At 33.4% G+C, this 11,853-nt stretch overlaps 1 protein-coding gene across 1 annotated transcript; it reads right to left on the reverse strand.

Moving 5' to 3' along the window:
- Nucleotides 1-8,270: 8,270 nt before the first annotated feature.
- Nucleotides 8,271-11,853, reverse strand: LOC112515289 (UDP-glucose 6-dehydrogenase 1). The gene is made up of 2 exons (XM_025122009.1): nucleotides 11,779-11,853; nucleotides 8,271-9,980 (listed from the first exon to the last, which is right to left on the reverse strand). The coding sequence occupies exon 2, from the start codon at nucleotides 9,948-9,950 to the stop codon at nucleotides 8,508-8,510; it is 1,443 nt and encodes a 480-aa protein (XP_024977777.1). The 5' UTR covers nucleotides 9,951-9,980; nucleotides 11,779-11,853; the 3' UTR covers nucleotides 8,271-8,507.

Genomic DNA, 11,853 nt, shown 5'->3' on the forward strand with positions numbered 1-11,853 from the left:
TTAATAAAATAATTTATTTAAGATAATAATTAAGTATTCTGTTATAACTCAATGATTATCTTAATTATATTTTAGATTTTTTATATTTAAAATGATGTTTATCAAATATTTGATTATGTCCATCCGCAGTTAATTATACGAATTTAAAATATAAAGCTTTAATAAGTTGTACATATGCACAATCAACTTGTAATCTTGAATTTTAAGTAATATGCATCAACAGACAATACTTTATGCATAAAAAAGTAGTTTTTAAGAGTTTTTGTAAAATTCTTTATAATATAGTATAGATTTGGATTTCATGGACGAATTTGGATTTTGAGGGATTTAGATTAGAATAGATTTGAAATTATCAATGGGTTTGATTTATAAGATTTGAAATGGAATTGAATTTCAGTATTTATAAATAATTTATAGAAAAAAAATATAAAATAATTGTATTACATTTTTATTAATTGATTATTATAAAACAAATGTTTTTAATTTTTTTTAAAACCTTATTGCATACAATCCTACGAAATCCCGATCGCTCCATAAGGATTTCAAAATCCTATGTTTAAAAATTTTCAATTAAATCCTAAGATTTCAAAACCATGAGAAAAGGAATTTAGAATAGAAATACGAATAACTGGTATATTTGTATTAATAATAATCTACTGATTTTAAGTATATTCATGAATTGCTTGTTAAGATGATAATTTTCTTTATTAGGCATAGAAGAACGTTCTTTTGCCGATATTATTACCAGTGTTCGTTACTGGGTCATTTATAGCATTACTATACCTTCCCTATTCATTGCAGGTTGGTTATTCGTCAACACTGGTTTAGCTTATGATATTTTGATACATTATTAACCAAAACAATTGTACAATTGTGAGATCATGTTGTAGAATTTGGGATAGCATCAAGTTTTAGAATGAGGAATAAGCCATTGATATATGACAATAGTATTAGGCGACAAATTGTATGAAAAAAGTAACGTACTTTAATTTGATTCATATTTTGGTTAACGTACTTTTAAAACTTTCATTTTGGTATTTAAGATGTAAAGTTTTAAATATGTAAGTACTCGGGTAACTGGTTGAATCATTAACTCTCTCTTCTAATAACCCAAAATACATAAAAAGTAATTTTAAATTAAGATATCTATGTCAGCAAATAATACTAAGTTGGATACCACATCACTCGCCACATCAACATTGTAACCGGTTAATGCTTCAACCAGTTACCCAGGTACTTAGATTTTTAAACTTTACATCTTAGATACCAAAATAAAAGTTTTGAAAGTATGTTACTCAAAATAATAATCAAGTTAAAGTACGTTACCTTTTCATGCAATTTGTCCATAGTATTAATGTCATCCTTTCTAACTTGTTAACAAAAGGATACAACATGATATAGTACAAAATGAAATATAATTGTTTGGTAATTGTTTACAATGAAATTAGGGTGCTAAATGATTAAGGGAGACTCAAGATACAAAATAATTCAAAGGGTTTTGGAACCATTAAGAGACAAACATATATTTGTCAAACAAGATTCATCTCTTAGTGATTCAGATACTACTTTTAATGAAATAATTAAGAGGTAAACAAACAACTTCTCTCTCTCACACGCACATAGATGTTCATGTGAGAATTATTTTTCTAGTGAAGAGTACTCATTGTAGCCCTCGGATTTTATCGAAAGGTTGGAAGTGATTTGGTGGTAGTTTCGTAATAAAAAAGAACTTTGGCACGTTATGAAAATGTTAACATGAGTTAGCATTAAATGTTAACGTATATTAATATACCTTATATACATATATTAACACGAAAATATTAACTGAAGTTAACATATTTTAAAATGAAAATCTTAACATATGTAATATACATTAACATGAAATTGTCAATATACGCTCACAAGATCCATCTCGATGTGTCCATATGCAGAAAACCAAATGACCAAATTACCCCTCGATGTGTCCACAAAGTTGTTTTTTGTGATAAACGAAGTCAAGGATGAAAACTATGATTTAGGGGTTGTTACCATCGCTTATCAGCAAGGCCGTCCCTTAGCATTTTAAATGTAAGATTTTGAACAGGGTCCCCGAAATTTTGAGCCCAAATTTACATGTGTTTAGGGTCTTTTTATCAACCTGTGTAAAACTATAGCCGAAATTATTTAGATTAAAACCATTAATTATTTGGTTTTAGGTTCAAAGCATTAATGGTTTAGGTTTAGTTTCAGATTGTTAAATCGTTTTAGGTGTAGCCCATTTTTATTCTTAACATATATTCTATGTCATCTCATTTATGCAATGTAATCAAAAGTTTTAGCAGAGCCTCCAAAAAGATTGGAACGTCCCTGTTTATCGGAAGCAATTACTTTACTGGATGAGCATGATAAATACCGAAAATCTTACTCGGTAAGTGATGAAAAAAACTGTTATCCAGTTAGCGCTTGTCAGGTAAGAGATGCATACGAACAATTAACGGTTAGGTATTTAGTGATCACCCCTATTCAATTCAAGAAAATTCAAGAAAGTAAATGAAGATAAAAAGTGGACTAAAAATGTAGATTGAGAAATAGTCTAGGGACTAAATTTGTAATTTACTCTAATTGTTTGGTGTGGAAAGAGGAAGACAACGGAGGGGAATTCCCGCCAAATCGCCAATTGATAATACCGGGTTCGATTCGACATTTGGCACTTGGAAGTTGCAGAGATATGCAAGCAAACAGAGATCTCAGTGTCCGGCCGATTCACCGGAACTCAGACATTCAGGACCGCCGGGAAGCAACTAAGAGAGAGAATAGTCCTTTTGGAATTGCTAGCTTACCTGTGGCATTACAACAAGAGGAAAGATGATATCAGGAACTCACACAACCATTGACAATCAGAATGTCTCCGGATCTGTTTTTGTAAATCTCATTTTCATCGTCTTCAATGGAGTTTTATTATAGTTTCTATTCTAATCAGATCTGATCGTCTAAACCTTAACGTTGATTGATTTTTCCGGCCGTCGCATATGTACCTGGTCAAGTATCCTTCAAATCTAGCGGGAATGAATGCATCACCGTAACAGTAAGTTTTACGTTACTGAGGCTTTACTCCTTTATTTCGTAGTTAAAATATCTTTTACTTTTTGATCATCCAGGTGTTGATCATGTGCTAGTAATGTTGTTATTACAGATTCAATTCCCCAAACCTTTTCATCTGGAATTCTGGATCGCAAGGGATGATCTCCGGTGGTTCTGAACAACCTTGTGATGCCGATGGTGTGTATCTCACGTTCTTAATCCATCTACCTTTTCTTATTCGTTTTTGGCGTTAAAATTTTGTTTTAATGATTGATTGTAGCAATTCGTAATGTCGGAAGAGATTGCAGGTTATTCGGCCATGGCGTTGTGCGAATTGTTGATCCCAGTCGAATTGGTGACCAACTGACCATATGGATTAGCTTTAACTAGGTAATGCCAAATATAAATATTCCCTTTGCATATCGGAAATTTGACCGGAATGATCTATTTTTCCGATTAAATTCCGTTTTTACGATGTGTTCTCGATCCGGAGAGAAAAAAAAAAGGTACGGGAAAGAAACAGGGACCGACCTTTTACGGTTGTTACGATGGCATGTGTTACCATATTATTCTTTCGCCGAAGGATAAAAAGTTTAGGTTTGTGAAAGGGGCAACCGTATTAATTTGTTGTATGTTACCGTATGTATTTTGAAACTAAGGGGTTGTTTGGCAGTTGCTGAATGGTTTTGTGCAGAATTATTAAGTGGTTATAATGATTAAGAGGCTCTCATGATATAGTGCAAAATGAAATATAATTGTTCAGTAATTGTTTAGAATGAAATTAGGGTTCTTAATAGTTAAGGGAGACTTAAGATACAAAATCATTCAGGGGGTTTTAGAACCATTAAGAGGCAAATTTTTTTTTTGCCAAATAAGATTCACCTCTTCACGATTCAGAGATTGTCTCTTAATGGAACTATTAAGAGGTAAACAAAGAACACGTTTTATTTGGTAGAGTTGGTTTGCAAGGTTTTTATTCCAACCAAAACCCAAGTTTGAATCCTGCTAGCGTCATTTTCTTAGTTAAACAGTGTCAGTATTTGAAAAAAATTATATATATTTGTTTCTTATAGTCAAACGGTCCCATCGTTTGAAAAAATTTTCCTGTTTTTTTTTCTTATAATCAACTAATGTCACCTTTTGAAAAATTTTATGTATCCGTCCTTGAAAGGAAACGAGAGAAAAGAAGGGAAAATAACAATAAAAAATTTATGATTTTTTTTTATTTCCTTTTTTTTCTCTCCTAAAAAAGTTTCGAGAACACGATTTTTTTTCTTTCCTCCTCTTTTCCTCCCTATCCTTTCTTTCATACAAAAGGTTTCAAAAACACAACGAAAATGTGGGAGGAAAGAAAACGAAATATTATTCAAATTTACATAAAGATCCCTATTTATGTAAAGAATTTATTTTTCTGTTCTTTTTAATCTGAAAATAGGTTTTATCCGTAAAGAATTTGCACAAGGATCTCTATTTACGTAAAGATTTTTTTTATCATGAAAATAGGTTTTATGCAAACACGTAAAACATTTATTTTACATAAATTCTGATAAAAATAAAAATTTGGTTCTAAAAATGGATAAAATGTGAACTTAGGGGTCGTTTACCTAAACATTTACCCGGTAAACACTTACCGGTAAAATTCAACACTATTGCTTACTTATCAGATAAGATTTTATTCACTAAAACGCATCGTATATAACAATTTATACCGGTAAGCACTAACCATGGTAAGAATCTTCATCCTCACTTACCAGGTAAGACTCTCGATTCTTGCATTCGCTCTTATAGGGTAAATTTTTTAGTTTTTTTCATATTCATCCGAAAAAGTAAAGTGACTTGGTAAGCGTTTGGTAAACGACACCTTAGACCGGCAGATACTTGTGAAGTACTCTTTTTGCACCTTTCGGCCTTGTTTTGTTCAGTTATTCTGTCTGTACGTCTACTCCTTATTCGTATTCATTCTAATGGTGGTAACGATTCTGCACCTTAATTTTGCCTTTTCCGCTCAGTTTTGTGTGCAGGTCAGCAGGTGCAGGTCATAAAGGCAGACAACACATACTTCCTGTGTCTCTAGATATATACAACACATGGTATGATGATTTATTCATTTCCTTCATTTTATAAAGCTTGTTTTTAAGCAACGAGAAAATGATATTCTTCATAGTGTTTTTGTTGTGAAGATTCAAAGTTTTTTTTTTTTACTTTCACAATGTTTTGCTATGAAATTTCAGCGTTATTTTGTGGTCTCACGAAAATAGGCATTTCAGTGTTATTTTGTGGTCTCGCGAAAATAGGCTTGTCTAATGTGAACCCAACCATGTATATATTATATATATAAACATATTTTTCTACTATAATTCAATTAGTCAATGATAATAAACAATTTAAATCATAATATATATTTAGAACTAACAAATAAGACATTAAAAAAGTATGAAATATCAAATATCGTGTTAAAAAAAACTGCACATTAGTTCATGGAATACTTAACGTGATGTGAGACACATATCTTAAACAATGACACATGAAGACGGCTATTATGGTGAACCTTTTAGAATATTACTGAGTTTGTTTAGTTTTGCCATAGTGTTTGATAAAAATTGGGAAATGATGTGTCGCATTTATTTGGAGATGGAGGGAGGTTACTTTTAGATCATATGACGGTTACTCGGTTAGCACATATATGTAATCTTGTCGATGTTATGTGGGATGTTGATTTAGGGGCTGTTTATTAAAATGCTTACTTGGTAAGTGCTTATCATATAAATCTTCTCATCGGATAAACACGACAAGGGTCAAGAATAGAGCAATGGAAAAGATGGAGAGTCTTACCCGGTAAGTGAAGATGACGACTCTTACCCAGGTAATTGTTGCATTCAATACGTATTGATGTACTAAAATCTTACACATCAAAACAAATTATAGTGTTGACTCGCATCAATAAACACTTACCGGATAAGTATTTGAGTAAAGGGCCACTTAGTCTAATATATTTTTGTAAGTGTGTATTGGCAAGATCTAGTAAAAGAGAAGGAAAAGAAATAAAATTTCAAATTCTTGAGCATTAGAGAAAGAAAAATAAACACACCAGTTTAAAAATACACCCTTAATTATTTTATATCTTATAGTAATTGATTGGTAAATTTGTAATTTTATAAATATTTTTAATTGTTATTTTTTCCTTTCCTTTTTTCCCATATTTGGGAGGAAAACAATCTTATTTTCTTTCATTTTTCTCTATTTTTTTTTTTCATTTCCTTCCTAAAAAACTCAAAAACATTTAGGGGTCGTTTTCGGTAAAATTTAATACTATAATTTACTTATCGGGTAAGATTTTAGTCCACCAAAACGATATCGTATGCAACAATTTACCCGGTAAGCGCTTACCATAGTAAGAGTTGTTGCTCTCACATACCAGGTAAGACTTTTGGTCCTTGTCTCGCTTTTACCGGGTAAGATTCTTGATCTTTACCATATTCATGTGGTGAGGTAATATTACTTGGTAAACGCTTACCCGGGTAAGCGTTTGGTAAACGACCCCTTAGATTTTTTATTTCCATTTCCCTCCCTTTCCTCAGTAAAAAAATGATTTTGAGAACACAACATAAGTGTTTAGTCATAATAAATGAACTCTGTTAATTTTTTATATAGCTATTTCAATCATAATAATTAGACTTTCATTATTTTTATAAATATTTTAATTAATTTATATATATATATATATAAATAATTAGGTTTGTAAAAGATATTTTTTTAATATAAATATAAATATTAAAATTAAAAAAAAATTTAGACTTTTAGCACTTAATTCTCCATTATACAAAATTTGTTGGAAAATTGTCAAAAGTTCCTATCATATCGATTGATGGAGACTCTTCCATGCTACGCGTTTTGTTTCTAGCAGCCAGGCTTTATGCCTCCATTATCAAACCCTTCTTTCTCTAACTTACACCGACACATGTGCATCTCCATTCACCACATTTTTTGCTTCAACTCATACAATCATAATTTTTGTACCAACTCTTTTTGTACAATATGAAATGTTATATAAAAAACTATTACAATGTATTATCGGTTATTTAATAGTTACTGAATGATTTGGTGTTGAATGATTAAGTGGTCAGAATGATTAAGAGGCTCTTATGATATAGTGCAAAATAAAATATAATTGTTTATGATGAAATTAGGGCGCTGAATGATTAAGGGAGACCCATGATGCAAAATCATTCAAAGGATTTTAGAACCATTAAGAGCGAAAAAAAATTTCTCAAACAATATTCAGCTCCTAATGATTAAGAGTCTGACTCTTAATAAAACTATTAAGAGGTAAACAAACAACCCTTAAGAGTATTTCCAACATATTTTTCAAAACAAGGTAAATGGAGATTTTGAATAAATTTTTACTTATCAAATATGATTCGTCCTAATCTTTCGTTCGGTCAATGTTTTTGTTTGAATCCGACTCAAACTAACCATACAACTAAACTTATCAAATACTCTTATTTCATTCAACACTAAACTATATTGAAAATTAAAATAGTAATTCTTTGTGATACTTGACTTTCTAAACCATTACCAAATATCCAATTTTTCATTCTCTCATCTACCAAACAACCTCTTAACCCAATAACAGGAGATAGTATGACCTCACTCAAAAGTCAAAAATACCAAAAACGGAAATAGCAAATCTGTCGATCTTTACGCAGATTGTGTACACCTTTGCATAAATATTATGTTCTTTATTTTTATTTTTTCAATTAAAAAAATCAATTTTTTTAAAATTAAAGGAATGCATAAATTTGTAACTACGGTATGACCTCACTCAAAAGTACCAAAAACAGAAATAGCCAATCTGTCAATCTTTACACAAGGGGTGTACGCATTTGTTTAAATCCCATTTTTTAAATTATAAAATATGTAAAGCATTTACGTAAATTCCGATTATTTTAGTAATTTGCTTTAAAAAAAATGGTTAAAAATGAATTCAGACATAGATAGACTATTTAGGTCAATTTCCTGTTTGATTGTATCATAAAATTAACTCAAAACTCTTCTGTCATCGTTTGATTGTTTCGAATCCTACAAGATCACTTAAGATTTTCCTAATTGGTCATCAGAATTCTTGTGGTTAATTAATGTGTAAACGAGTTGGTCTAGACAACCATGGTTAAACAAAATTACTCAAAACATTTGCATTTCTTTTTCTTAAGTTTTATCAAAATGGGTCTAAGATTAGACTATATAAAATCCAAGAATTCAATAATACGAGTCTCTTACACAATGTGAACATAAAGCTTAAAAACTTAAAACTTAAAACTTAAAACATAAAGCTTCTTAAAAACACATAGCAACACTCTTTTGTTAACTACTAGAAAACAAAATCAAGTAAAATTACCAGCCAAAAATAGTAACCAATTTACCTGACTAACACTTTTTTGGCTTTTTGATTAAGCAACAGCAGGCATATCCTTAAGCCAAGCATCCAATGGCTTACCGATCGAGTAAACGATAAACCCGATCTCCCTCAGTTTCTCTGTATCCACAACGTTCCGTCCATCAAAAACGAACGCAGGTTTCTGCATATTGTCGTATATTTTCTGGTAATCGAGAGTTTTAAACTCGTCCCATTCGGTTAAAATGCAAACGGCGTGTGCGTCTTTGGTGGCTTCGTAAGCATTCCAAACGACCGCCACTTGTTTCACGCCGGTCGGGCTTAACGGCTGCAAATGAAGAGGATGATCCCAGTCGAATTTGTTCAACGTCAAGTCACGTTGGATCTGATCTTCGGTTACTTGTGGATCGTAGATGCTCACACACGCCTTATCGCCCAACAAGCCTTTGCAAACGTCGATGGCTGGGGTTTCTCGGGTGTCACCAGTATCTTTCTTGAACGCGAATCCCAAAATCGCGATCTTTTTGTTGGAAACCGTGTTGAACATAGAAGCTACAACACGGTTAACGAAACGGGATTTTTGGTAGTCGTTGATCTTGATGACTTGTTTCCAGTATTCCGCCACTTCGGGAAGGCCGTTGCATTCACAGATGTAAACGAGGTTCAAGATGTCTTTCTGGAAACAAGATCCGCCAAACCCGACACTCGCGTTCAAGAATTTTGGACCGATTCTCGTGTCTTTTCCGACTGCATACGCCACCTGGCTAACATTTGCACCAGTAGCCTCGCAGAGAGCCGACATTGCATTAACGGAAGAAATTCTTTGAGCCAAGAAAGCATTTGCAGCAAGTTTCGAGAGCTCTGCAGACCATAAATTGGTTGTGATGATATTTTCTTCGGGAACCCATTGAGCGTAAATACTTTTCAAAGCTTCGATCGCTTTCTGCCCTCCCGGGGTTTCCCGTCCACCGATGAGAACCCGATCGGGTTTAAAAAGGTCTTCAATTGCAGTCCCTTCAGCAAGAAATTCCGGGTTTGAGAGAATTTGAAAGTTGATTCCTTTGCTGTTATGGGTCAGGATCTTTTCGATTGCTTCGGCGGTTTTAACCGGTACAGTTGACTTCTCGACTACAATTTTGTCCGATTTTGAAACATCGGCAATCATACGGGCAGCGCTTTCCCAGTACGTGAGATCGGCAGCTTTGCCGGCACCGAGACCTCGAGTCTTGGTGGGGGTGTTGACCGAGACAAAGACTATATCGGCCTCACAGACATGTTTCTCCACGTCAGTGCTGAAAAAGAGGTTTTTGCCTCGGCATTGCTTCACAACATCGTCGAGGCCTGGCTCGTAGATTGGGAGCTGGTCGCTATTCCAGGCTGTGATTCGAGGTACAGAAATATCGACCACGGCCACTTGAACGTTCGGGCACTTGAGTGCTATGACAGCCATGGTGGGACCCCCGACATATCCGGCTCCAATGCAGCATATCTTCACCATTTTTTGTGGTTTTCCGATAGTCCAGAGAATCTGAATAAGAATCAAGTCATGCAGCATTTACGATCAGCATCAAAAGGTAGGCACATCATAGAAGACTCGTATCTTACATTTTGCAGGGAAAAGCAGAATAAAAGTAATACCGCGCTTCAGTTACATAGCGAATGTTTCTGGTGTTGGTATTTTAGGGGCTGTTTTGTTGGTTTCCCATTAAGTCTTGTATGGATAAAGCTGTCAGTGTGGATTAATCTCTCTGTATAGATTGGAAAAGTTTTTGTTTGAGAGAGTTTATTCATAGATGGAAGAATGTGTTTTTAATCAGGAGTGACAGGTGTGGAAAAATCTTGGTATTCTGCAAAGCTCCCTCATTAAACTTACTGAATAAGCCACTTTCTATATCATTAAGCCACTACCAAATAGTCATGTGTAGCTGACCGAATAAGCTGCGAGTCTCATTAAGCACATTAAGCTGCTAACAAACTTCAAAGGCTGATGTAATCAGAAGTCAAAGGTTCAAAAGGCAACTTATGTTCAGAAGGCTAACTTCTGAAGGCAAATCTTCTGAAGACTAACTTCTGAATTGACTCTAGTCTGATCTGTGCAACCATTTTTCGTTCTTATACGTTTGTAGTTATCTGGTAACTGTTTTAACGCCAAAATAACTACCTTCCCGCCAAAGTTAATTGTTGATTAACTACTCGTATAAGTAGGTTCGACCTCAATTTAGAACATATGAAAAACATAACAGAATTCTGTGTTCTATTCTCGATTTTTTGCCTAGAATCTAGAGTGTGAATTTGGATTATCCCAAAGCAAATTTAATGATACCCCCATGGCGGAAAAAATGGCATTAGTTTCAGAAAGTATTCCATAAAAATCCATCTTTCCATAAGTCTATACCAATTGATATCATATCTCCCAAACCCAGATTTTATAGCATCTGGTCAATTTTGTCTACTAATGGCAGTGAACAAGTTAATGATGGCCATATGGTTACTCAACCTCGTAACCTCATGTAACAATGTCATCCCACAAGTCAATTTATAGAAACAACGATGAAGCAATTTTTGCTGAAAGATCCTACCAGATCTACATTCATGGATATCATTGCAGAGAAGCTAGTTAGCTAACACGGTTTTCACCTTGTCATCCCCCTCCCAAATCCCAATGCGTTGATCTAGCTAGCCACCCCAATTATGAAACAAAGTCGAAGTACTCTTATGAACATAATAGAGATACAACTTGCAAAAACTGCAATTACATTAGTAAAGCTAGATAAGATCCCAATTACAAAAAAGAAATATCGATTACATGTACTGTAACTTAAAATGTAAAAAAAAATCAAACCGACAGAGCATTCAGATTCTTGTTTAACAGCTGATATACAGAATTGCATGATTTTAAGAGAAAATTCAGATCTACTGCAACATGAACAACTAAAAAAAATCACAGCAAAGTCTAGTTAAGATTCAAAAAAACTGTAACACTCTAATTCGATTTCAACTAAATATACTTCACCACATTTTTAATCAACACATAAATCCCAGATCTAACACGAACACTTTCGATTTACGACCGACAGACCTAACTTCAGCTCACGAACATCACCAAATCAGAAGATCTTGCATAAACAATCAATTAATAACATGCGAACGGGATCTAATCGATGAAAATGACAATTATCAACAAAATAGCAAGTAATAACACACCTAACAGTAAATCAATAGATCCGTTCATCTAGATCACGAACAAACTCCAATTCACATCAATAATCAACAAGAAGTACACAAAAATTCAATTAACTACAGAAGATCATGAACCGAATTGTTACCTGTTATATTAGATCGATTGATCCTGTAACAGATTGGAGAGAGTGTTTGCTTCTGTTACACAGATCTGTCAAGTT

Source organism: Cynara cardunculus (genome assembly GCF_001531365.2).
Source record: "Cynara cardunculus var. scolymus isolate 2C chromosome LG 7, CcrdV1, whole genome shotgun sequence".
In the NCBI taxonomy this organism is placed as follows: domain Eukaryota; kingdom Viridiplantae; phylum Streptophyta; class Magnoliopsida; order Asterales; family Asteraceae; genus Cynara; species Cynara cardunculus.